Source organism: Syngnathus leptorhynchus, chromosome 1 (assembly GCF_054491065.1).
Source record: "Syngnathus leptorhynchus isolate UIUO chromosome 1, UIUO_Slep, whole genome shotgun sequence".
NCBI lineage: Eukaryota > Metazoa > Chordata > Actinopteri > Syngnathiformes > Syngnathidae > Syngnathus > Syngnathus leptorhynchus.
In genome coordinates this window covers 23,782,270-23,803,535 of record NC_141195.1, presented here as the reverse complement: position 1 = coordinate 23,803,535, position 21,266 = coordinate 23,782,270, and the positions used below count along the sequence as shown (strand labels likewise).

Below are 21,266 nucleotides of genomic sequence, written 5' to 3'. Positions count from 1 at the left end.
ACAAAATCCAACTGCATGATTTGGAATGGGTAAGATGGTTTTGGAAACGAGCCTCTCTTAGGTCTCATGTTTCCCTGTGGATTATGTTTTACACAAACAGGACATGCTTTACAAAAAAAAAAATTAAGTAAGCATCTGAACCAAAGGTAGTGAATTGACCTTATCCCTCCTGTCGACACATGGCAAGGCCCATGTGTTGCAATTGCTGCTGCCTTAAAAAGTGATTTTGGTAAAACAGGTTTGTCATTGATGCGGTGGATATTATCTGTATCCACCAATTGTTTCCGCACCCTGTTGTCTAATTCAGGTGGGGAACCATTGGGGAGCGCATATTTTAGCTGTTGCTGATAAGCACTCTCAGCTGCATCATTGAATGGGATGCCATTATGCACCCTAAATTCTTTTTCAAATGTTAATGGAATGGCAGCCTCATCACTTTTTATCTTTCCATTTTTGGTCTTTTGAATTTGTTCACATCGCTCGTGAAGTTTTCAACCACACTCTAGCACATTGCAATTCTCCCTCTTATCTTTCCTTTCTCAGTCCTTTTGTCTTCCCAGCCACACTCTCCTCCAAAACATCAACCACTATTTTCCACATTTCAACTTCCCTTCTACTCCATACTTTTTCTTCCACTTTGGCATGTATCGCATACAATTAAGAAATCTACTCGCCATGTACTTCTCATCACCTTCAAGAGTTAGAGATTTACCGTTTTTTGTTTCCTATCTTAACTTGGTATTTTTCGATTTTTTCCAATTTTTATTCAATTTTTTGTTTTACTTTTTTGAGGATCCTCAATGCAGGATTAAATTGACCGTTCAACAACAATTGCCTCTTAGTCAAATTATCCTACCATTCACACTCTCAACCACACAACTTTCATGCAAACAGCTCGGAAAAACAGGCAAAAAAAAAGAATCTACGCCCTTCTTCAATTAAGAAAAAGAAGCTCTGTCTTTTTTTTTTTTTTTTTTTTTTAACCTGTTCCTTCCACTGGGACTCTAACCCAAGCTGTTCTTTGGCTCGGAAAAACGTACAAAGAAAAATCTACGCTCTTCTTTGAATCACAAAAAAGAAGCTCTGTGTTCCTTAGCACGTTCCTTCCACTGGGACTCTAACCCAAGCCAGATCCCGCAGCTTGGAAGAACAGACAAAGAAGAATCTACGCACCTCTTCAATGAATGAAAAGGAAGCTCTGTTTTTCTTAGTCTGTTCCTTCCACTGGGACTTTAACCCAAGCTGTTCTTTGCCTGGACAAACCAAACCGTAAACTTCATAGCTCGGACAAACCAAAAGCCGTATACTTCATAGCTCGGACAAACCAAAAGCCGTACACTTCATAGCTCGGACAAACCAAACCGTAAACTTCATAGCTCGGACAAATCAAAGCCGTAAACTTCATAGCTCGGACAAACCAAAAGCCGTATACTTCATAGCTCGGACAAACCAAAAGCCGTATATCTTGTGCACCATTAATTTTTTACGCGTATCTCATAGCTCGGACAAACCAAAGCCGTATATCTTGTGCACCTTTACGCGTTTACACTTAGGGCTTTAACTTACTTGTCCCCTGGTTCGTTGCACGTTCGGATTCCGTCAATCCACTGTTGTTCGACGAAGGCAGACCTTAGATGCTGGCCCAGCGAAGAATTTACTTGCCAGGTCTTTTCTTTACCAGGTCCTCCTAATGGACGCTGGCTTGTCGACAATGCAGCACGTCGTCCTCCGTCGATCAGCAGTGGGTATGTTGGATCTGGGTCATGGCACCAAAATGTTAGAGATGTTCCGACTCTAACTTACTGTGCAAGAACAACACAGGAGACAGTATGCCCTTTGAACACTTGCACGTGGAGAATTTGTTCGTCATTGTAGCTACAACAATGTCCGAACAAATTCTGCAAGTGGAGAACTTGTTCGTTGCTGTTGACACAGCACTGTCCGAACCAAGTCTGCCGCTGCACCCATGCAAGAGAGTATTTATTGAGAAAAGAAGGGTGGGGGTGACAATTTACATGTGTGGTGGCCAAGGTGGGGGTTGAAACACCTGGCCTCTGATCACATCATAGCGGGGGATGTTTTACAATGTTGAGTAGACAAAACAACTTTGATTGCGTCTTCTACAATTGGTCAATCAGTGCAAAGGATCTTAGCACTTTGTTCTACTCCTTTGTTAAGACAGGACAAGTTTAGGTCAATCACCACTGATTACATTCCAACATAATATGATCAACCTAATCTAGGTCAATCACCACTGATTACATTCCAACATAATATGATCAACCTAATCTAGGTCAACCCTAACAAGTCACATGTTCACAAGCCAATTATTGTTCTTGTCTGGCTCCAAATTCAAGAGAACTGAAACAATCTATACGGTAAATAGTAGAAATCGATATACCTGGTACATGACCTTGTAGCGCTCCTCGGGACGTTTGACCACACACATGTTGCAGCCCATGATGCCGTCTTTTATCTGCACATTGGCCCTCGTTCTATTGCTCCTCGTGGGTTGATTTGCAGTCTTGTGCCAGGTTGTGAAAGGTTCGGAAACTCCCAAATGGCCGTCCAGTAAGTGCGTGTGATTGGTTGTTTAAAAAAAAATAATAATAACTTGAGTGACTTGACTTGTCACTTGAGCATTTTAGCGTGAAAGAAAAAATTCTATTAAAATTTGACTTATTATTATTGTGCATAATTGTGGATTTTTTTTGTGCAACATTTGACTAGCAGCAAACACTTAAGCGTTCTTAAGTGCAGACCAAACTTTGCCGAGTCAGGAAGTTGGACTTGTGAACATTATTGTGTACTTTTGACAAGTTTGCTCTCATTCCAAGGTTCATTTTTAATCCAGTGAAGAATTTAAATCCAGTGTTGGTGATATGATTCCATGACAGTTCTAATAACAAAGATCATCATTATCCCTTTTTTCGTTTTTGGATTTCCATTGTCTCCAAAAATCCTTGGATTTCTCACCTGGAAGACAACACCAGAGAAAGATTACAAATGAGATGAGATACATGAACATAAATTTAGATAAATAAATAAATAAATAAATAAATAAATATATATTTTTTACAGTTTTACTCCATGTAGCGATGATAAGAAACAAACATCATTTGTTTTACTCTCCAATGCTGGCATTCAAAATCATTTCTGATCCTATTGTGGTTTTATTTAGACCAAGAGAGCTCACAATTCAGTGTTACTCATTTAATTAGCAAAACTATGTAACTACAATGCCATGAAATAAATGCAGAATTCTTTTCATTTTTTTCTAAAAATAGGAAAACAATGGGGTCAGAAAAACAGGTCAATTAAGAAAATGCTTCAGGCAATAAAAATGTAAAAATAACGAGAAAACAATCATGATTTTTATTATTATTGTTTTATGGTATTGAATAATAATAATTATTATTATTACTATAAAACAATGGGCTAAGATAGACAGACACAAGATGTTCCAACAATAGTGTCACAGTATTAATATTTTGTCAGTAACTATTTCCCGTCACCTTAACAATACAATACAAAAATACAATATTGTCTCCATTATCATTCTAATCAAACTCGTGGCATAGCAAGGCACCTTTCCAGATGTTCCCGAGCCTCTTCCAGATGTTGAGGTGAATCCGCCTCTGATTGATTCCCCGCACATTCATCCTCGCCTGGGCAGCGCTTTCATGGCGAAAGACCCCGCTCCATCTCTCTCTCCAGAAATAAATATGCTGCCGATGCGCGTTCAAAGCCAGTCGGGATTCGGAGGTTTCCGATCCAAATGCTACTTCTGATAACCAAGAGGACTAACCGTCTCCTTTTCACGCCGCTCGCTCCTCTTCTGCAGCGTAGGCAGCCAATCACACGCTGGAGGCAATTAATTCTCGCCATCATTGGACCCCCTTCCCCCCTCCTCCATCGTCTTCCTCTTCCCACCTGCTCGGCATTGCTTTTGCTGACGTTTGGTGGTCCGGGACCACGGCCGTCCTTGACCAAATTAACGTCATCCACAAATGAAGGTCTGAGCGCATATATGGATGAAATGAATATTTCAAATGATACAATTTCGTTAGTGTTGCGTATAACGTATTGGTTTCCTACGACTACTAGTGGCACTTGCCTTTGTCCTTGTTTGTCTGTAATTGATCCATTTTTACATTTGGCACTTGTTTCTTGTATTCTTGCACTCTTGTACGCTACTGTGACAAGAAAATTTCCCCACTGTGAGATAAATAAAGTTCAAACAATCAATCAATCAATCGACACAGCTGTAAACAAGATGTCCGTATTGTGTATGAAAGCATTTCGGCACTATGGTTATCTGGAATTATGTGATCAGAATTGACCTGACAGGCTTACCATTGATTAGTTTTTATTTTGGTTTTGGTCTTCTTCCACCTGCTATCCAAAATGTACTTTTTATTTCATTTAATGGCGGGGAGAAGGACTCCATCTCAGTTGACTTTTGGCCCCAAGACAGACACGCTTGTAGGCCAAAATTCCCACTCTATTCACACCATACGGAAAGAAAACTGAAACCAGGTGCAGGCAGACTTGCAATTAAAATGATGAATGATTGTTTTGTAAAAGTTCCACTTTAATAACATGTTATTTGCTGGTGCCATTGTGGCAAACCATTCAAGGGTGTGGTACGATTCGATGGTAATTAAGAGTCCTCGTTTAACCTGTTCAAATTTGGTGTCTTTCCAAGACTGTCATCAAACGTATATAAGCAGCGCCCGGACTCGTCGTCAGTATCAAGCACCACTCGCTACGATAAAGGTAAGGATCCGATTTTACAATCTAGCTTTTCAAATGAAATTAGATGTGACTTTATTTTTACAAATATCACGTGTTTTTTCTGTCACCGTTGCAGATGGCATTCACTCTTGGCTCATTGCTCCTCCTTTGCGGAATCAGCGGACTGCTGACTGGAGTCGTAAGTCCAAATCTTACGGCCTGACTTAAATCGAAGTACAGCGGTACGATTGTGATTTTAAAAAGATCTTTGTCTTCTCCGCAGTGGTCCGCCAAAATTGTTCCTGTGAAAGGTTGGTAGCTCTGCCTCAAAGATGTTTTCGCAAAATACCTTTGCTTCGTCAACGATTGACACCAAGTTGAACTGATTTTTTTTTCTCTTCTCCCAAAATAATAAACAATTGTGCTGCAGGCAATAACTGTCCAAAAGGCTGGACTCAGTTGGACTGTTTCTGTTACATCTATGAAGATGAGAGGAGAACTTTTGCAGATGCTGAGGTATGGAAGACATCTTGTCAGATGGACCCAAAAAGGGAAATTTCTCGTTCTACTACTTTTTTGTTCCTCATCAGAACATCTGCAACATTCTTGGTGGGAATCTGGTCTCCATTCACAATGACCTGGAAAATGCGTTTGTTCGTGAACTGATTCAGGCGGGTGGTGAAGCCGCCGAAGCTTGGATTGGTCTCAATGATGCCGTTTTGGTAAAACATTCAAAAATCTGTTTCACTTGCGTTCTGTAGAGATTTGCCACAAACAAAAGCGTCCTCCAATGTGAGTCTTTTCAAAGGAAAGACATTCCAATTTGATTTTGTCTCCTAGAATGGTGATTTCATGTGGACAGATGGCTCAGACGTGGACTTGCTCAATTTGGAAATTCTCGATCCCAATGGTAACTGTTTCGTAACAATAGGTAAGTAACAGCAACATTTGAGGTTTGAATGTAGGATTGCAGGAAGGTTGGAAGTAACAACAAAGATTGAGGTTTGCCAGAAGAATTTAATACTTATGTTAGGGATGTTCTAACTCTAACTTATTTTGCAAGAACCAAACAGAGAGACAATATGCCTTTTGAACACTTGCAAGTGGAGAATCTGTTCGGTACTGTAGATACAGCAATGTCCGAACAAAGTCTGCCGTTGAAGTCATGCAAGAGAGTCTTTATTGAGAGAAGAAGGGTGGGGGTGAGAGTCAGCCAAGGTGGGGGTGACATTTGACATGTGTAGTGGGCACCTCAACAAATGATTAACCACTTGGGAGGGTCCCAGTCTATCTCTCCACGAGGCCGTGGACATAAATTCTAGTGGAGCAAAACAAGGACGCCTCCACACCACCTGGAGAGCTTCAACAACTGAATGGTTCAACTGTTCAGAATCACGGGAAGGTAAAAGGTTCAAACAAAGTTCATCATTCTAGTCTACATCCCAACATAATCATACGATCAAGATAGTTTATAAACCCTAACATATCCCTCCTGTTTATCATATGATTATGCTCACCCCGATCAATAAAACATAAGTAGGAAAATATAATGAAGAAAAATAACAATAACATAAAAACACAGAAACAGCACATCATTGTACCCATCACTTGCGAAGCATTTTCGATGGTCAAATCATTAAGTTTCTGTAAAACATGCTCGGCTAAACATCATCTACGCAATCTACATAGATCAATTTTAGTGTGTGAGTGAAAAACCTGCGGCAAGATGTTATAATGCAGGAAAAGTCTCACACGGTCCCTCTGCCTTAGGCGACCATAATGTTATCAATAACAACAGTCAAGACAAAAACTGCTCGTGCTTGTTCAGCCGTCATAGTCATCACATTTGACATGTCTGATATGTTGTATTTGCACTTGTGCTATGGTAGAAGACAAAAATCTTGATACAACAGACTTCAAACACGGGATAACACAAGTTGTAAATAAGCACATCAACACAAGCACAAAAAAGCACAGGAGCCACAAATTTCAACAGCAGTTGCCACCAGTTGCCAGAGAATAGCCATGAAAGGAAATCCCATTGGTGTGGGACTTTGTCTTTTGACATGGCCTGCTGTAAGTTCTTCAGTGAATTCATGGCGTCGTTGATGTGCGTGTCATTTTCCCCTGGTATGTATGTGCAACAGGAGGTCCCAATAATGTGGCACACACCACCTTGCGCTGCAGTCATCAAGTCCAGAACCATCCTGTTTTGTAAGACCATTAGCCTAATAGCCTCAATCTCTCTGTTTTGACCATCATTGACCTGCAGCGAGAGATTCACAAACGATTGGAAACGATAGTTCAGTGTCTCGATGTAGAGTGCTTGTTTTCCAACTCCGATCCAAGGAAAAAGCGCATGAACAACTTTGTCTCCGACGGACCATATTTTATGATCATCTGGCACGTTCGCACCCCAGACAGGGTCATGAGGGTCAAAGGTTGCAACAGCCCTGCGTCGACGTCCAGAAGAGTTGTGTGCTGTCGTCAGCTGATGGTGTTTTATCCTGTAAGTGTGGTCTGTCACCCACACTGGAGCACACACTCCTGTCCAGTTGGCGGGCAGCATCGGATAAACCTTGTGACCACAAAGCCACCAGCCATTCTGTATGAAGTAGGTCCCGTTAGATGGCGCAGCCATATCGGTGGGAGATCCCTCACCACTTGAAATGGCTCTCTTATCCTGACACTCAGCGGTGATGTCCAAAGCTCCCATCCAGTTTCCTCCTGGAGAGCAGTCGTCGTTGATGCATTTGTGGGTCTCGTTTCCTTGGATGTAACATGTGTAGTTCACTCCAGCTGGTCTCTCTGTGTAGGCCACTTGCGGCAATGTTCGTCCTTTAACAGTCACATTGAGATTTGTCCAGAAAAGCTGATCACAGGTACCGTCTGCAAGTCCAGGGCGGAAAGGGTCGGCATCCCTGACTGTGACAGCACGGTGTTGATATCCAATTCCTCCTATGGATGCCATACATTTTGCTTCAGTGACATTCATTGCTCTCGCCTCCAAGTGAACTTGCGTGGAGGAAGGAGGGAGTTTGGAACACACATAGCATCCCTCCTGTGTGTGAGCTCTCACACTGAACTTCACATATCGGTACCAAGCGTTGGTTTCGTATGGGTTTCTGGGGTCCCATGACCAGTCCTCGAAATTCTCATCATGTGACCATCTTCTTCCACGAATGACACTGTCCATTGGTCCATTCAGATGAGCCCACAAACCATAGCACACTCCAACCACAGCGCAGCATAGAATCCACCTGGCATATGGAATTCCGTTGCTACTAGGATGGCAGAGACACCGGGACATCTCCTCGCCTAGCGGAGTGGGGATCGCTGAATTCTTCACCGACGTTGAGACGTTCCACCCTAAACGATGAAACTCCTTTGAAGTCGGCCTTCCCCACCACTCCGAATGAGGGGTCCAGCACTCTCTGCAACTTGCAGTGGCTGAGGTGAATCCAGCTGGGCCGTTCAGCAATCTTTACTGCAGTGGGGGTAGTCAGCAAGACTTGGAATGGTCCCTCCCACCGCGGGCTGGCCCAGTTCTTTCTTTTGATGACCTTGATGTAGACCCAGTCTCCTGGCTTAATGAGGTTATCAACCTGTGGGGAGAGAAGACCAGGCGGCAGTAAATTTGCATTTAACACATCTTTCATTTTGAGTGTTCTGATCATGTAATCTGCCAAGGTCTGTTCTTCATCTGCTTTTTGCAAATCTGCAGGGAACACAGGTAGTCTATATGGTCTCCCATGTATAATTTCAAAAGGCGTTAGCCCTTCTGAATTGGGGGTGATTCTCATATAGAGTTTCACCAAGTCTAGGCACTCTGGCCAGGCTCTGCCTGTTGATTCCATGCATTTTTTCAACCTGCTTTTGATAGTAGCGTTTGCTCGTTCAACCAGGCCTGCACTGGATGGGTGCCAAGCACAGTGGTTTTTTAACGTTATCCCAAGGTGTACAGCCATGTTTTGTACAACTTGGTTCACAAAGTGTGGACCATTGTCACTGTAAATGATCTGTGGGATGCCATGAACCGGTATGACGGTTTTGCAAATGGCTTTTGCCACTGTTAAGGCATCTGCTCGTTTAGATGGAACTATTTCAACCCATTTGGAAAATGCATCAATCATCACTAGGCAGTATTTGTGAGGTCCACTTTGTGTGAGTTCAATAAAATCCATGTGCATGATTTGGAATGGGTAAGACGGTTTTGGAAAGGAGCCTCTCTTAGGTCTCATGTTTCCTTGTGGATTATGTTTCACACACACAGGACATGCTTTACAAAAATTTTTTAAGTAAGCATCTAAACCAAAGGTAGTGAATTGTTGATGTATGATGGACCTCATCCCTCCTGTCGACACGTGGCAAGGTCCATGTGTCGCAATTGCTGCTGCCTTAAAAAGTGATTTTGGTAAAACAGGTTTGTCATTGATGCGGTGGATATTATCTGTATCCACAACTGCACCTTTTGTCGCCCACATTCGTTTTTCCACCATTGGAGCATTGCCCTGCATGTCTGTCAGTATAGTTTTATCTATGAGTTGGGTGTCCTCTGAATCTATTAAAAAAATTTCATGGCCATGTTTCCCTGCTGCTGCTTCTTTAGCGATTTTGTCTGCAAATCTGTTTCCATTTGAGACTTCATCTGTGCCTGTGGTGTGAGCAGCACATTTACACACAGCAAGTTTAGCAGGTAAACGGATGGCCTGCAACAAGTCTTTCAACAAGGAGGCATGGGTAACCGGCTTACCGGTTGATGTTGTCATCCCCCTGCGCTCCCATTGTTTTGCAAAATAGAACAGAGTAGAAAACGCATACTGACTGTCTGTGTATACAGTGACTTCCTTATCTCTTGCTAATTGACAAGCTCTTGTCAGTGCAATCAGCTCAGCAGCTTGCGCTGACCGATTGCATGGAAGCTTCTCTGCTTCAATAATCCGGTTTGGCAACTTCACAATTGCATAACCACTTTGATTGTTCCCTTTAGGATCCTTTGAACATGATCCATCCACAAACCACTTTTCCCCTTTATCAAGTGGAGTGTCACTTAAATCTTGTCTAGGTAGCTGTAGATGTTCTGTAGCATCTAAACAATTATGTGGGGTTCCATCCTCTGGCAACGGGATCAATGTTGCTGGATTTAGGACTGTGCACCTTTTTATCATAATATGCGGTTGTGACAGAAGTGTAGCAGTGTAGGATAGGTGTCTGGCGGGTGACAAAAAGTTCTTTGCAGTAGCAACACATCTACAGCATGTGGAACCAACAAGTCCATTTTGTGGAAAAGGACCACATCTGCGGATAGTGTCACTGCAAGCGCTGCTGCGCATACTGCTTGGACACAGTCTGGTAACGATTGAGCCACTGGATCCAATTTTTTTGAATAAAATGCAATTGGTCTTAGTTTACTGCCATGACTCTGCAGCAACACTGAGGTCATAAAACCATTCCTGCAGTCTACCGTTTGCACAAACGTTTTATTGTAGTCTGGTAAGATAAGGGTTGTAGTTTCCATCAAAGCCTGTTTCAGTACTACAAAAGCATCCTCCGCTACTGGTGTCCATATTATTTTTTCTGTCATTGCCATGGGGACTCCATGCACAATATTCAGCAATGGTTGCGTCTTTTCTGCATAATGTGGGATCCATGCTCTGCAGTAATTGCAGAGCCCCAAAAATGACATCATTTGTTTTTTTGTCTCAGGTTTTGGTGCATCTGCAATGATTTGTTTTCTGTTTTTTTGTATCTGTCTTCCAGCAGCTGACAACGTGTGACCTAAATAGTTCACCTCCTGTTTGACCCATTGTAGTTTATTTTTGCTTACTTTATTCCCTGCTTTACAGAGATAGTGTAACAAAGCTAAGGAGTCTTCTTTGCAAGCAGCTTCAGTTTCAGAGGCTATCAAGAGATCATCTACATAAACTAGAAGTTGGCTTTTGTTTGAAATTTGAAAATCAGCCAAACATGCCATGATAGCTTGAGTGAAAATAGTTGGACTATCAGCGAATCCCTGCGGCAATCTGGTGTACGTATAACTTTGTCCTTTAAAGGTAAACGCAAACCAAAACTGTGAGTCTGGGTGGATTGGCACTGAGAAAAATGCATTGCTAAGATCAATCACTGTAAAAAACTTCTGGTTAGGTTTCAAAGTGTTCAGAAGTGTGTGCGGGTCAGGCACATTAGGTGCTCTTGTTTGTATTGCCTCATTTACTGCTCGTAAATCTTGTATCATTCGCCAATCAATCTTGTTGGCCTTTCGGACTGGAAAAATAGGAGTGTTGCAAGGAGAATCTGAGCACTTCCTAATAATCCCTCCTGACAAAAGATCATTTATGACAGGGGCAATCCCATTCATTGCCTCCTGTTTTAAAGGATATTGCTTAACTCTTGGACGCCACTCTGATCTTGGTTTGATCTGTACTGGGGGAATGGACTTTAAAAGTCCTACATCAGATGGGCCCTTTGTCCATAGCTCTTCAGGAAGCTCAGCCAATTCCCTCTCCTCCATCTCAGTCAAACAAACATTAACTAGTCAGGGAAGCGCATAAGCGCATGCCCTTCCATGAGCCACTTCACACACTGTTTGCTTCCACATGTCACAACTGGTACTGTAGCTCCACCCATCACCTTTGTCCTCATAATCAGTGATAGATTCGGCAAGTTTAATTCGGCAACCCACATCTGCCCATGTTATACTGTGAGGTTTAAACAATGAAATGTGGGGTACAGCCGACAACTTGTATTTGTCTTTCTGAGGAGCGGGCAGGAGGACAGCAGCAGCTGCAAATGACCTGCGATCAGTGTACAGAGCAGTGATTGTTAAGGTTACTTCTGTGTCACTGAGAAAACTTTCAATATATTCATCTTGTGGATCAGTGAGAATATTCATGGTGACATGTAATTGATTACAAGACATTTCTGATTCAGGTCGTGACAATTGCTTTCGGGCTTCACTCAGTAAACTGTTTGGTAGCTTGGGATTCTGTTCAACAGAGATGTCATACGAACAGCAAATTTGTTCCCCTGCTTGTGCAGCGTATAAATCAACATCTCTCACTCTACATGCTCGCATGCCATCCTTTACTGGAATTATTGCAATTCCCAATCTAGTCATCAGATCTCGACCCAGCAGGTTTATGGGGCATTTTGGGGATAGGACAATCGAGACTGAAGCCATGTTTCCAGTTTCATCATCCCTTACTTCAACTGGGTTGGAGATACTCTCCTTGTGTACCTGCCCATCAGCAGATTTCACCCAAATAGTATTTTGGGAGGCCTTTAGATTAGGGACTTTAGTTTTTATTACGGTTTTACAAGCCCCGGTATCACACAAAAACTCTACATCACTTCCTCCAACATTTAAGGTAACATGTGGTTTTTCTTTTAATGTACTCAAAATGTCCCATGCTGTATGGACATCTACTATTTCTTCCTCTGTAGGATCACAAGAGGTCGAAGGGGAGGAATCTAGTCATGCTGAGAATTTGGCTTTACCTCTGCCCCTTCCTCCACCCTTTGATTGGTCTTGTTTTGCATATCGACACACTCTCGCAAAGTGTCCTCGTTTCCCACAGTTCCAACAGTTGTCAGAATCTGATGGGGGTTTTGAATTGTATGGTGGCCTACGACCTTGTTGACCTCTTCCTCTGCCCCGTTGGGAGCCTCGGAAGAAGACTGTTTTATCTTCATCTAGGTCCTCATCTTCATCGTCGAGATGAAATACATCAGAACTTTTGCCTTTTTTGATCACTTTCTCAGCATGTCTGGCCCACTGCATGGTTGTTGTAACGCTAGCAGTGTCCACTTCCACCATGTGTTTCCTCACCCAATTGCCAATATCAGGACGGAAACTAGTGAGGAGTGCATTTTTAAACTGTTGCTGATAAGCACTCTCAGCTGCATCATTAAATGGGATGCCACTATGCACCCTAAATTCTTTTTCAAATCTCAAGCGAAAATCATCAGTATCTTCCCCAGGCTTCTGTTTTATTCCTGCTAAATGACCATAATTCGCTCGTCTTTGAAATATATTTTGCACTCTTTGCACAAGATCATTCCATTGTGCTGCATACTCCCCTCTCAATTGATTTCCCTCAACAGGATAGGGGAAAGGTCCTTGGTTATTTCTACCTGTATAATTTCCTCTAACCTTGGCCCAGTCTTTTCCCAAAGAAGACATTGCAGCTTCTCCTGCCTCATGCCCATTCAGTCTATAGGAATGTATGATTCCAGCCATGTCTTCTGCCCATTTATCTGGGTCTTCTGCAACAGGGGTAACCCCTTCAACTGCTTTTCTTGCCTCTTCCAAAGTCCATGGCCGAAAAACATATGTATGTAGAGGGTAGCCTTCCCCTACAATAGGGTTTGGCACCTGTATCATTGGGCACACATCAATATTGTCTAAAGTTTGAGAAAATCTAGCAGCATTGGTCATAGTTCTTGTTTGCACAGGACTTCTAATTACGTGACCCTGACCTTTTTTGCTATTGTATGGGGGAGGGTGCAGGTCTGTTAAACTTGGATACAAGTTTTGCACAGGAGCGGAAAGCTCTTCTTGTTCCTCTGCTTGAGCTGCGGCTGAGACAGCGCGCCTGGGCACTGTAGCCTCATTGTCTTCCGGCCTGACAAACATACTTGCGGCCTCATCACTTTTCACCTTTATATTTTTTGTCTTTTGAATTTGTTCTCTTCTCTCTTGTGAAGCTTTCAACCACACTCTAGCACATTGCAATTCTCCCTCTTTTCTTTCCTTTTTCGGTCCTTTTTTCTTCCTAGCCACACTCTCCTCCAAAGCATCAACCACTATTTTCCACACTTCAACTTTCAACTTCCCTTCTACTCCATACTTTTTCTTCCACTTTGGCATGTATTGCATACAATTAAGAAATCTACTCGCCATGTACTTCTCATCTCCTTCAGGAGCTAGAGATTTACCGTTTTTATTTCCCATCTTAACTTGGTATTTTTAGATTTTTCCAATTTTTATTTATTTATTTATTTATTTATTTTTTAATTTATCCTACCATTCACACTCTCAACCACACAACTTTCATGCAAACAGCTTGGAAAAACAGACCAAAAAGAAGAATCTACGCCCTTCTTCAATTAAGAAAAAGAAGCTCTGACCTTTCTTAGCCTGTCCCTTCCCCTGGGGCTAAAACCCCAGCTGTTTCTTAGCCTGGACAAACCAAACCGTAAACTTCATAGCTCGGACAAACCAAACCGTAAACTTCATAGCTCGGACGAACCAAAGCCGTATATCTTGTGCACCTTTAATTTTTTACGCGTTTACAATGTTAGGGCTTTAACTTACTTGTCCCCTGGTTCGTTGCACTGCCGGATCCCGTCAATCCGCCGCTGTCAGACGAAGGCAGACCTAAGATGCTGGCCCAGCGAAGAATTCACTCCCCAGGACTTTCTTAACCAGGTCCACCTAATAGACGCTGGCCCGTCGACGGAAAGCAGCACGTCGTCCTCAGTCGGTCAGCAACGGGTATGTGGGATCCGGGTCACGGCACCAAAATGTTAGGGATGTTCTAACTCTAACTTATTTTGCAAGAACCAAACAGAGAGACAATATGCCTTTTGAACACTTGCAAGTGGAGAATCTGTTCGGTACTGTAGATACAGCAATGTCCGAACAAAGTCTGCCGTTGAAGTCATGCAAGAGAGTCTTTATTGAGAGAAGAAGGGTGGGGGTGAGAGTCAGCCAAGGTGGGGGTGACATTTGACATGTGTAGTGGGCACCTCAACAAATGATTAACCACTTGGGAGGGTCCCAGTCTATCTCTCCACGAGGCCGTGGACATAAATTCTAGTGGAGCAAAACAAGGACGCCTCCACACCACCTGGAGAGCTTCAACAACTGAATGGTTCAACTGTTCAGAATCACGGGAAGGTAAAAGGTTCAAACAAAGTTCATCATTCTAGTCTACATCCCAACATAATCATACGATCAAGATAGTTTATAAACCCTAACAACTTACATGTGATTTTTTTTTAAATTACAGATAGAACGTGGTTCCGAATTCCTTGCGACATACCGGTCCCGTACGTTTGCATCAGGGAGGTGTTGCATCACTAAATGTCTTGGCCTACAATATTGCACTATGCATGAGTTCAATTACTCGGCTTTAGTGTGGCCTTGATATTTTTGGGTTTACTTTCAACTTTTCTTCTCATCTTCTTTCATGCTTATTTGTTAGTGTGGGAACAAATATTCAATGAATAAAGAATTGTCAGCATCCAAATACGTGTTTGTGTCTTCTTTTTCCAACTTGTACGGGCAAGGGCAAATTCTATTTCCATTTTACTTTTCCGATACAGCGGATAACTCCTACGTATGCATTAAAATTCATTCGCTTCTCAATGTGTCTTTCAAAATAAAACCCAATCGCAGATGGATCAGCCTGCATGTTTTGTTCATGGAAAAATAGCATTGTGATAAGAGTGCCCCTTAAAACTGAATTTGGATGTGGAATTGAAATATGTTGGGGGGGGGGGTTCTCGATGCGAGGCTGGTATATTGACAAAGGCGCAGCTTGGCAGAGTCAAAAAGGAGCATTTTGCGCTACTGTGGGTGTGAGCACAGCTCACCTGTGTTAGAGATGTTCTGACTCTAACTTATTTTGCAAGAACCACACGAGAGACAGTATGCCCTTTAAGCACTTGCAAGTGGAGAGCTAGTCCGTTACTGTAGGTACAGCAATGTTCGAACAGACTCTGCCGTTAGTCTCTTACAAGAGCATATTTACTGAGAACAAGTAGGGTGGGGGTGACATTTGACATGTTTGGTGGTCACCTCAGCAAATGGTTAATCAGTGCAGAGGGCCCCAGTTTATTGTTTTACGAAGTTGTGGAAATAAAACCTAGTGGAGCATTTTAGATGACTATCTAAACAAGGATGTTTCCACACCATTTGGAAAGTTTCAACAACTGAATGGTTAAACTTTTCAGGGTCAAAGAAAGTTAAAAGGTTCAAACAAAGTTCATCATTCGGAAAGGTAAAAGGTTCAAACATAGTTCATCATTCTAGTCTACATCCCAACATAATCAGACGATCAAGATAGTTTATAAACCCTAACAACCTGGTTTGGCGCCAATTAAAGTTAAAAAAGTTCAAGTTAACTCGTATAATAACTAAAGAAGGAGGCACAATGGGCTCACCACCTGTAGGAGGGGCCAAAGGGATCGGGTGCATCGTGAGCTGGGCGGCGGCCAAAGGCGGGGACCTTGGCGGTCCGATCCCCGGCTGCAGAGGCTGGCTCTGGGGACATGGAATGTCACCTCTCTGGCTGGAAAGGAGCCCGAGCTGGTGTGTGAGGCAGAAAGGTTCCGACTAGATATAGTCGGACTTGCCTCCACACATAGTTTGGGCTCTGGTACAAGCCCTCTCAAGAGGGGCTGGACTCTCTTCCACTCTGGAGTTGCCCACGGTGAGAGGCGTCGAGCTGGTGTTGGCATACTTATTGCCCCCCGGCTGGGCGCCTGCACATTGGGGTTCACCCCGGTGAGCGAGAGGGTAGCCTCCCTCCGCCTTCGGGTGGGGGGACGGGTCCTGACTGTTGTTTGTGTCTATGCACCGAACGGCAGCTCAGAGTACCCACCCTTCTTAGAGTCCCTGGAGGAAGTGCTGGAGAGCGCTCCGTCTGGGGACTCCATCGTTCTACTGGGTGACTTCAATGCTCACGTGGGCAATGACAGTGAGACCTGGAAGGGCGTGATTGGGAGGAACCGCCCCCCTGATCTGAACCCGAGCGGTGTTCAATTATTGGACTTCTGTGATCGACACGGATTTTCTATAATCAACACCATGTTCAAGCATAAGGGTGTCCATGTGTGCACTTGGCACCAGGAGACCCTAGGCCGTAGTTCGTTGATCGACTTTGTAGTCGTGTCATCGGATTTGTGGCCGCATGTTTTGGACACTCGGGTGAAGAGAGGGGCGGAGCTGTCAACTGATCACCACCTGGTGGTGGGTTGTCTCCGATGGTGGGGGAAGATGCCGGTCCGACCTGGCAGACCCAAACGCTCTGTGAGGGTCTGCTGGGAACGTCTGGCAGAATCTCCTGTCAGGAAGAGCTTCAACTCCCACCTCCGGCAGAGCTTTTCCCATGTCCCGGGGGAGGCGGGGGACATCGAGTCCGAGTGGACCATGTTCCGCGCCTCCATTGTTGAGGCAGCCGACCGGAGCTGTGGCCGTAAGGTTGTTGGTGCCTGTCGTGGCGGCAATCCCCGAACCCGCTGGTGGACACCGGCGGTAAGGGATGCCGTCAAGCTGAAGAAGGAGTCCTATAGGGCCGTTTTGGCCTGCGGGACTCCGGAGGCAGCTGACAGGTACCGGATGGCCAAGCGGAACGCGGCTTCGGCGGTTGCTGAGGCAAAAACCCGGGCGTGGGAGGAGTTTGGCGAGGCCATGGAGAATGACTTCCGGACGGCTTCGAGGAAATTCTGGTCCACCATCCGGCGTCTCAGGAGGGGGAAGCAGTGCACGGTCAACACTGTTTAAAGTGGAGATGGTGTGCTGCTGACCTCGACTCGGGATGTCGTGAGTCGGTGGAGGGAATACTTCAAGTCAAGTCAAGTTTATTTGTATAGCCCTAAATCACAAGCAGTCTCAAAGGGCTTCACATAGACAATCAATTGACAATAATTCTCAAAGCATCCCCTGATCTTAGGCTCCCAAAAGGGCAAGGAAAAACTCAAAAACCCCTACCAGGGGAAAAATGAGAAACCTTGAGAAGGGACCACAGATGGAAGGATCCCCCTTTCAGGATCACCAGGCTGCAATGGATGCAAAGAGGGCACATAAAATACATCATATGGAAATCATCATGAAGACCTCCTCAATTCCACCGACACACCTTCCATTGTGGAAGCAGGACCTGAAGACTCTGAGGCGGACTCTCCAATCTCGGAGGTCGAAGTCACTGAGGTAGTTAAAAAACTCCTCGGTGGCAAGGCCCCAGGGGTGTATGAGATCCTTCTGGAGTTCTTAAAGGCTCTGGATGTTGTGGGGCTGTCAGGGCTGACACGCCTCTACAGCATTGCGTGGACATCGGGGACGGTGCCTCTGGATTGGCAGACTAGGGTGGTGGTTCCCCTCTTTAAGAAAGGGGACCGGAGGGTGTGTTCCAATTACAGGGGAATCACACTCCTCAGCCTCCCAGCCATGTTGAAACGAGTGCTGAACGATGTGAATTTCACACTGGGGCCATGTAAGGTAAATGTCAACTGTTGGGTGTGCCATTAAGAATGAATGGGGAAATGTGTCTCCAATAATAATTCTCCTATATGACGGTGTGAATGTGTGCCAAAAAAAAATATAGGGAGCTGGCTGACAAACAGGAACAGTTGCAGGTGTTACGTTGATGACTAGGCCATCCACTTGGTGAAGAGTTATTGGCTGGATGACACGTAGCATGATTTAGCAAGATGTTCTTTCGATGTTAGGGTTGATCGATTAGTTTGATCCTATGCTTATGTTGGATCGTAACCTGTAATAATGAACATACCTTGTCCTGTCTTAAAGTAGTAGAACAATGTGCTAAGATCTGCTTTCTCTCAATAAATACTCTCTTGCAAGAATCCAAAGTTAGACTTTGCTCAAACGACCTCTCCATTTGCAAATGTTTAAAAGGCATACTGTCCCCCGTGCGGTTCTTGCAAAATAAGTTAGAGTGAAAACCACTCTATCAATGTGTCATTCGTACAGTTCACTCATCAAACCTGGTGTAAATGCGGCCTATTTTTTAATTGTGTGGTTTGGTGTTCCGGGACTCGTAACTATTTTCCGTGATTACACAAGTTTTCTCCCAAAACCTGTTCAAACTGGATGCAGCACAACGGTGGAAACAAAAGCGCACTTCTTTAATGAGCAAGAAATTTTAATGACTGACAGGATGACGGTGCCAATTGAACATACCAAGACTGTCATCAAACGTATATAAGCAGCGCCCAGACTCGTCGTCAGTATCAAGCACCTCTCGCTACGATAAAGGTAAGGATGCCATTTGACAATTTAGCTTTTCAAATGAAATTAGATGTGACTTTATTTTTACAAATATCACGTGTTTTTTCTGTCACCGTTGCAGATGGCATTCACTCTTGGCTCATTGCTCCTCCTTTGCGGAATCAGCGGACTGCTGACTGGAGTCGTAAGTCCAAATCTTACGGCCTGACTTAAATCGAAGTACAGCGGTACGATTGTGATTTTAAAAAGATCTTTGTCTTCTCCGCAGTGGTCCGCCAAAATTGTTCCTGTGAAAGGTTGGTAGCTCTGCCTCAAAGATGTTTTCGCAAAATACCTTTGCTTCGTCAACGATTGACACCAAGTTGAACTGATTTTTTTTTCTCTTCTCCCAAAATAATAAACAATTGTGCTGCAGGCAATAACTGTCCAAAAGGCTGGACTCAGTTGGACTGTTTCTGTTACATCTATGAAGATGAGAGGAGAACTTTTGCAGATGCTGAGGTATGGAAGACATCTTGTCAGATGGACCCAAAAAGGGAAATTTCTCGTTCTACTACTTTTTTGTTCCTCATCAGAACATCTGCAACATTCTTGGTGGGAATCTGGTCTCCATTCACAATGACCTGGAAAATGCGTTTGTTCGTGAACTGATTCAGGCGGGTGGTGAAGCCGCCGAAGCTTGGATTGGTCTCAATGATGCCGTTTTGGTAAAACATTCAAAAATCTGTTTCACTTGCGTTCTGTAGAGATTTGCCACAAACAAAAGCGTCCTCCAATGTGAGTCTTTTCAAAGGAAAGACATTCCAATTTGATTTTGTCTCCTAGAATGGTGATTTCATGTGGACAGATGGCTCAGACGTGGACTTGCTCAATTTGGAAATTCTCGATCCCAATGGTAACTGTTTCGTAACAATAGGTAAGTAACAGCAACATTTGAGGTTTGAATGTAGGATTGCAGGAAGGTTGGAAGTAACAACAAAGATTGAGGTTTGCCAGAAGAATTTAATACTTACATGTGATTTTTTTTTAAATTACAGATAGAACGTGGTTCCGAATTCCTTGCGACATACCGGTCCCGTACGTTTGCATCAGGGAGGTGTTGCATCACTAAATGTCTTGGCCTACAATATTGCACTATGCATGAGTTCAATTACTCGGCTTTAGTGTGGCCTTGATATTTTTGGGTTTACTTTCAACTTTTCTTCTCATCTTCTTTCATGCTTATTTGTTAGTGTGGGAACAAATATTCAATGAATAAAGAATTGTCAGCATCCAAATACGTGTTTGTGTCTTCTTTTTCCAACTTGTACGGGCAAGGGCAAATTCTATTTCCATTTTACTTTTCCGATACAGCGGATAACTCCTACGTATGCATTAAAATTCATTCGCTTCTCAATGTGTCTTTCAAAATAAAACCCAATCGCAGATGGATCAGCCTGCATGTTTTGTTCATGGAAAAATAGCATTGTGATAAGAGTGCCCCTTAAAACTGAATTTGGATGTGGAATTGAAATATGTTGGGGGGGGGGGTTCTCGATGCGAGGCTGGTATATTGACAAAGGCGCAGCTTGGCAGAGTCAAAAAGGAGCATTTTGCGCTACTGTGGGTGTGAGCACAGCTCACCTGTGTTAGAGATGTTCTGACTCTAACTTATTTTGCAAGAACCACACGAGAGACAGTATGCCCTTTAAGCACTTGCAAGTGGAGAGCTAGTCCGTTACTGTAGGTACAGCAATGTTCGAACAGACTCTGCCGTTAGTCTCTTACAAGAGCATATTTACTGAGAACAAGTAGGGTGGGGGTGACATTTGACATGTTTGGTGGTCACCTCAGCAAATGGTTAATCAGTGCAGAGGGCCCCAGTTTATTGTTTTACGAAGTTGTGGAAATAAAACCTAGTGGAGCATTTTAGATGACTATCTAAACAAGGATGTTTCCACACCATTTGGAAAGTTTCAACAACTGAATGGTTAAACTTTTCAGGGTCAAAGAAAGTTAAAAGGTTCAAACAAAGTTCATCATTCGGAAAGGTAAAAGGTTCAAACATAGTTCATCATTCTAGTCTACATCCCAACATAATCAGACGATCAAGATAGTTTATAAACCCTAACAACCTGGTTTGGCGCCAATTAAAGTTAAAAAAGTTCAAGTTAACTCGTATAATAACTAAAGAAGGAGGCACAATGGGCTCACCACCTGTAGGAGGGGCCAAAGGGATCGGGTGCATCGTGAGCTGGGCGGCGGCCAAAGGCGGGGACCTTGGCGGTCCGATCCCCGGCTGCAGAGGCTGGCTCTGGGGACATGGAATGTCACCTCTCTGGCTGGAAAGGAGCCCGAGCTGGTGTGTGAGGCAGAAAGGTTCCGACTAGATATAGTCGGACTTGCCTCCACACATAGTTTGGGCTCTGGTACAAGCCCTCTCAAGAGGGGCTGGACTCTCTTCCACTCTGGAGTTGCCCACGGTGAGAGGCGTCGAGCTGGTGTTGGCATACTTATTGCCCCCCGGCTGGGCGCCTGCACATTGGGGTTCACCCCGGTGAGCGAGAGGGTAGCC

At 43.8% G+C, this 21,266-nt stretch overlaps 2 protein-coding genes across 3 annotated transcripts; both read left to right on the top strand.

Annotated features, from left to right (window-relative positions):
* Nucleotides 1–4,709: 4,709 nt before the first annotated feature.
* On the top strand, nucleotides 4,710–18,660 carry LOC147062848 (galactose-specific lectin nattectin-like). 2 transcript variants are annotated; one of them, XM_085922399.1, is made up of 7 exons: nucleotides 4,710–4,779; nucleotides 4,874–4,936; nucleotides 5,021–5,048; nucleotides 5,168–5,253; nucleotides 5,328–5,459; nucleotides 5,578–5,668; nucleotides 18,641–18,660. In XM_085922399.1, the coding sequence occupies exons 2-7, from the start codon at nucleotides 4,874–4,876 to the stop codon at nucleotides 18,643–18,645; spliced, it is 405 nt and encodes a 134-aa protein (XP_085778525.1). In that variant the 5' UTR covers nucleotides 4,710–4,779; the 3' UTR covers nucleotides 18,646–18,660. The 2 variants fall into 2 exon arrangements, with proteins under 2 accessions (XP_085778525.1, XP_085778516.1); XM_085922390.1 differs by lacking the exon at nucleotides 18,641–18,660 and having other exon boundaries at nucleotides 5,578–5,691.
* On the top strand, nucleotides 18,652–19,823 carry LOC147062847 (galactose-specific lectin nattectin-like). Its single transcript, XM_085921393.1, has 7 exons — nucleotides 18,652–18,739; nucleotides 18,834–18,896; nucleotides 18,981–19,008; nucleotides 19,128–19,213; nucleotides 19,288–19,419; nucleotides 19,538–19,607; nucleotides 19,750–19,823. Exons 2-7 carry the CDS (start codon nucleotides 18,834–18,836, stop codon nucleotides 19,821–19,823), a joined length of 453 nt encoding a protein of 150 aa, XP_085777519.1. The 5' UTR covers nucleotides 18,652–18,739.
* The last annotated feature ends 1,443 nt before the right edge of the window (nucleotides 19,824–21,266 follow it).

Excerpts from the sequence above, each read along its gene's own strand:
- LOC147062847 (XM_085921393.1), top strand. The coding sequence starts at position 18,834 with ATGGCATTCACTCTTGGCTCATTGCTCCTCCTTTGCGGAATCAGCGGA. Across the intron at positions 18,897-18,980 it reads GCGGACTGCTGACTGGAGTC|TGGTCCGCCAAAATTGTTCC; the intron begins GTAAGTCCAAAT and ends TCTTCTCCGCAG. Across the intron at positions 19,009-19,127 it reads CAAAATTGTTCCTGTGAAAG|GCAATAACTGTCCAAAAGGC; the intron begins GTTGGTAGCTCT and ends ATTGTGCTGCAG.
- LOC147062848 (XM_085922390.1), top strand. The coding sequence starts at position 4,874 with ATGGCATTCACTCTTGGCTCATTGCTCCTCCTTTGCGGAATCAGCGGA. Across the intron at positions 5,049-5,167 it reads CAAAATTGTTCCTGTGAAAG|GCAATAACTGTCCAAAAGGC; the intron begins GTTGGTAGCTCT and ends ATTGTGCTGCAG. Across the intron at positions 5,460-5,577 it reads GTCTCAATGATGCCGTTTTG|AATGGTGATTTCATGTGGAC; the intron begins GTAAAACATTCA and ends TTTGTCTCCTAG.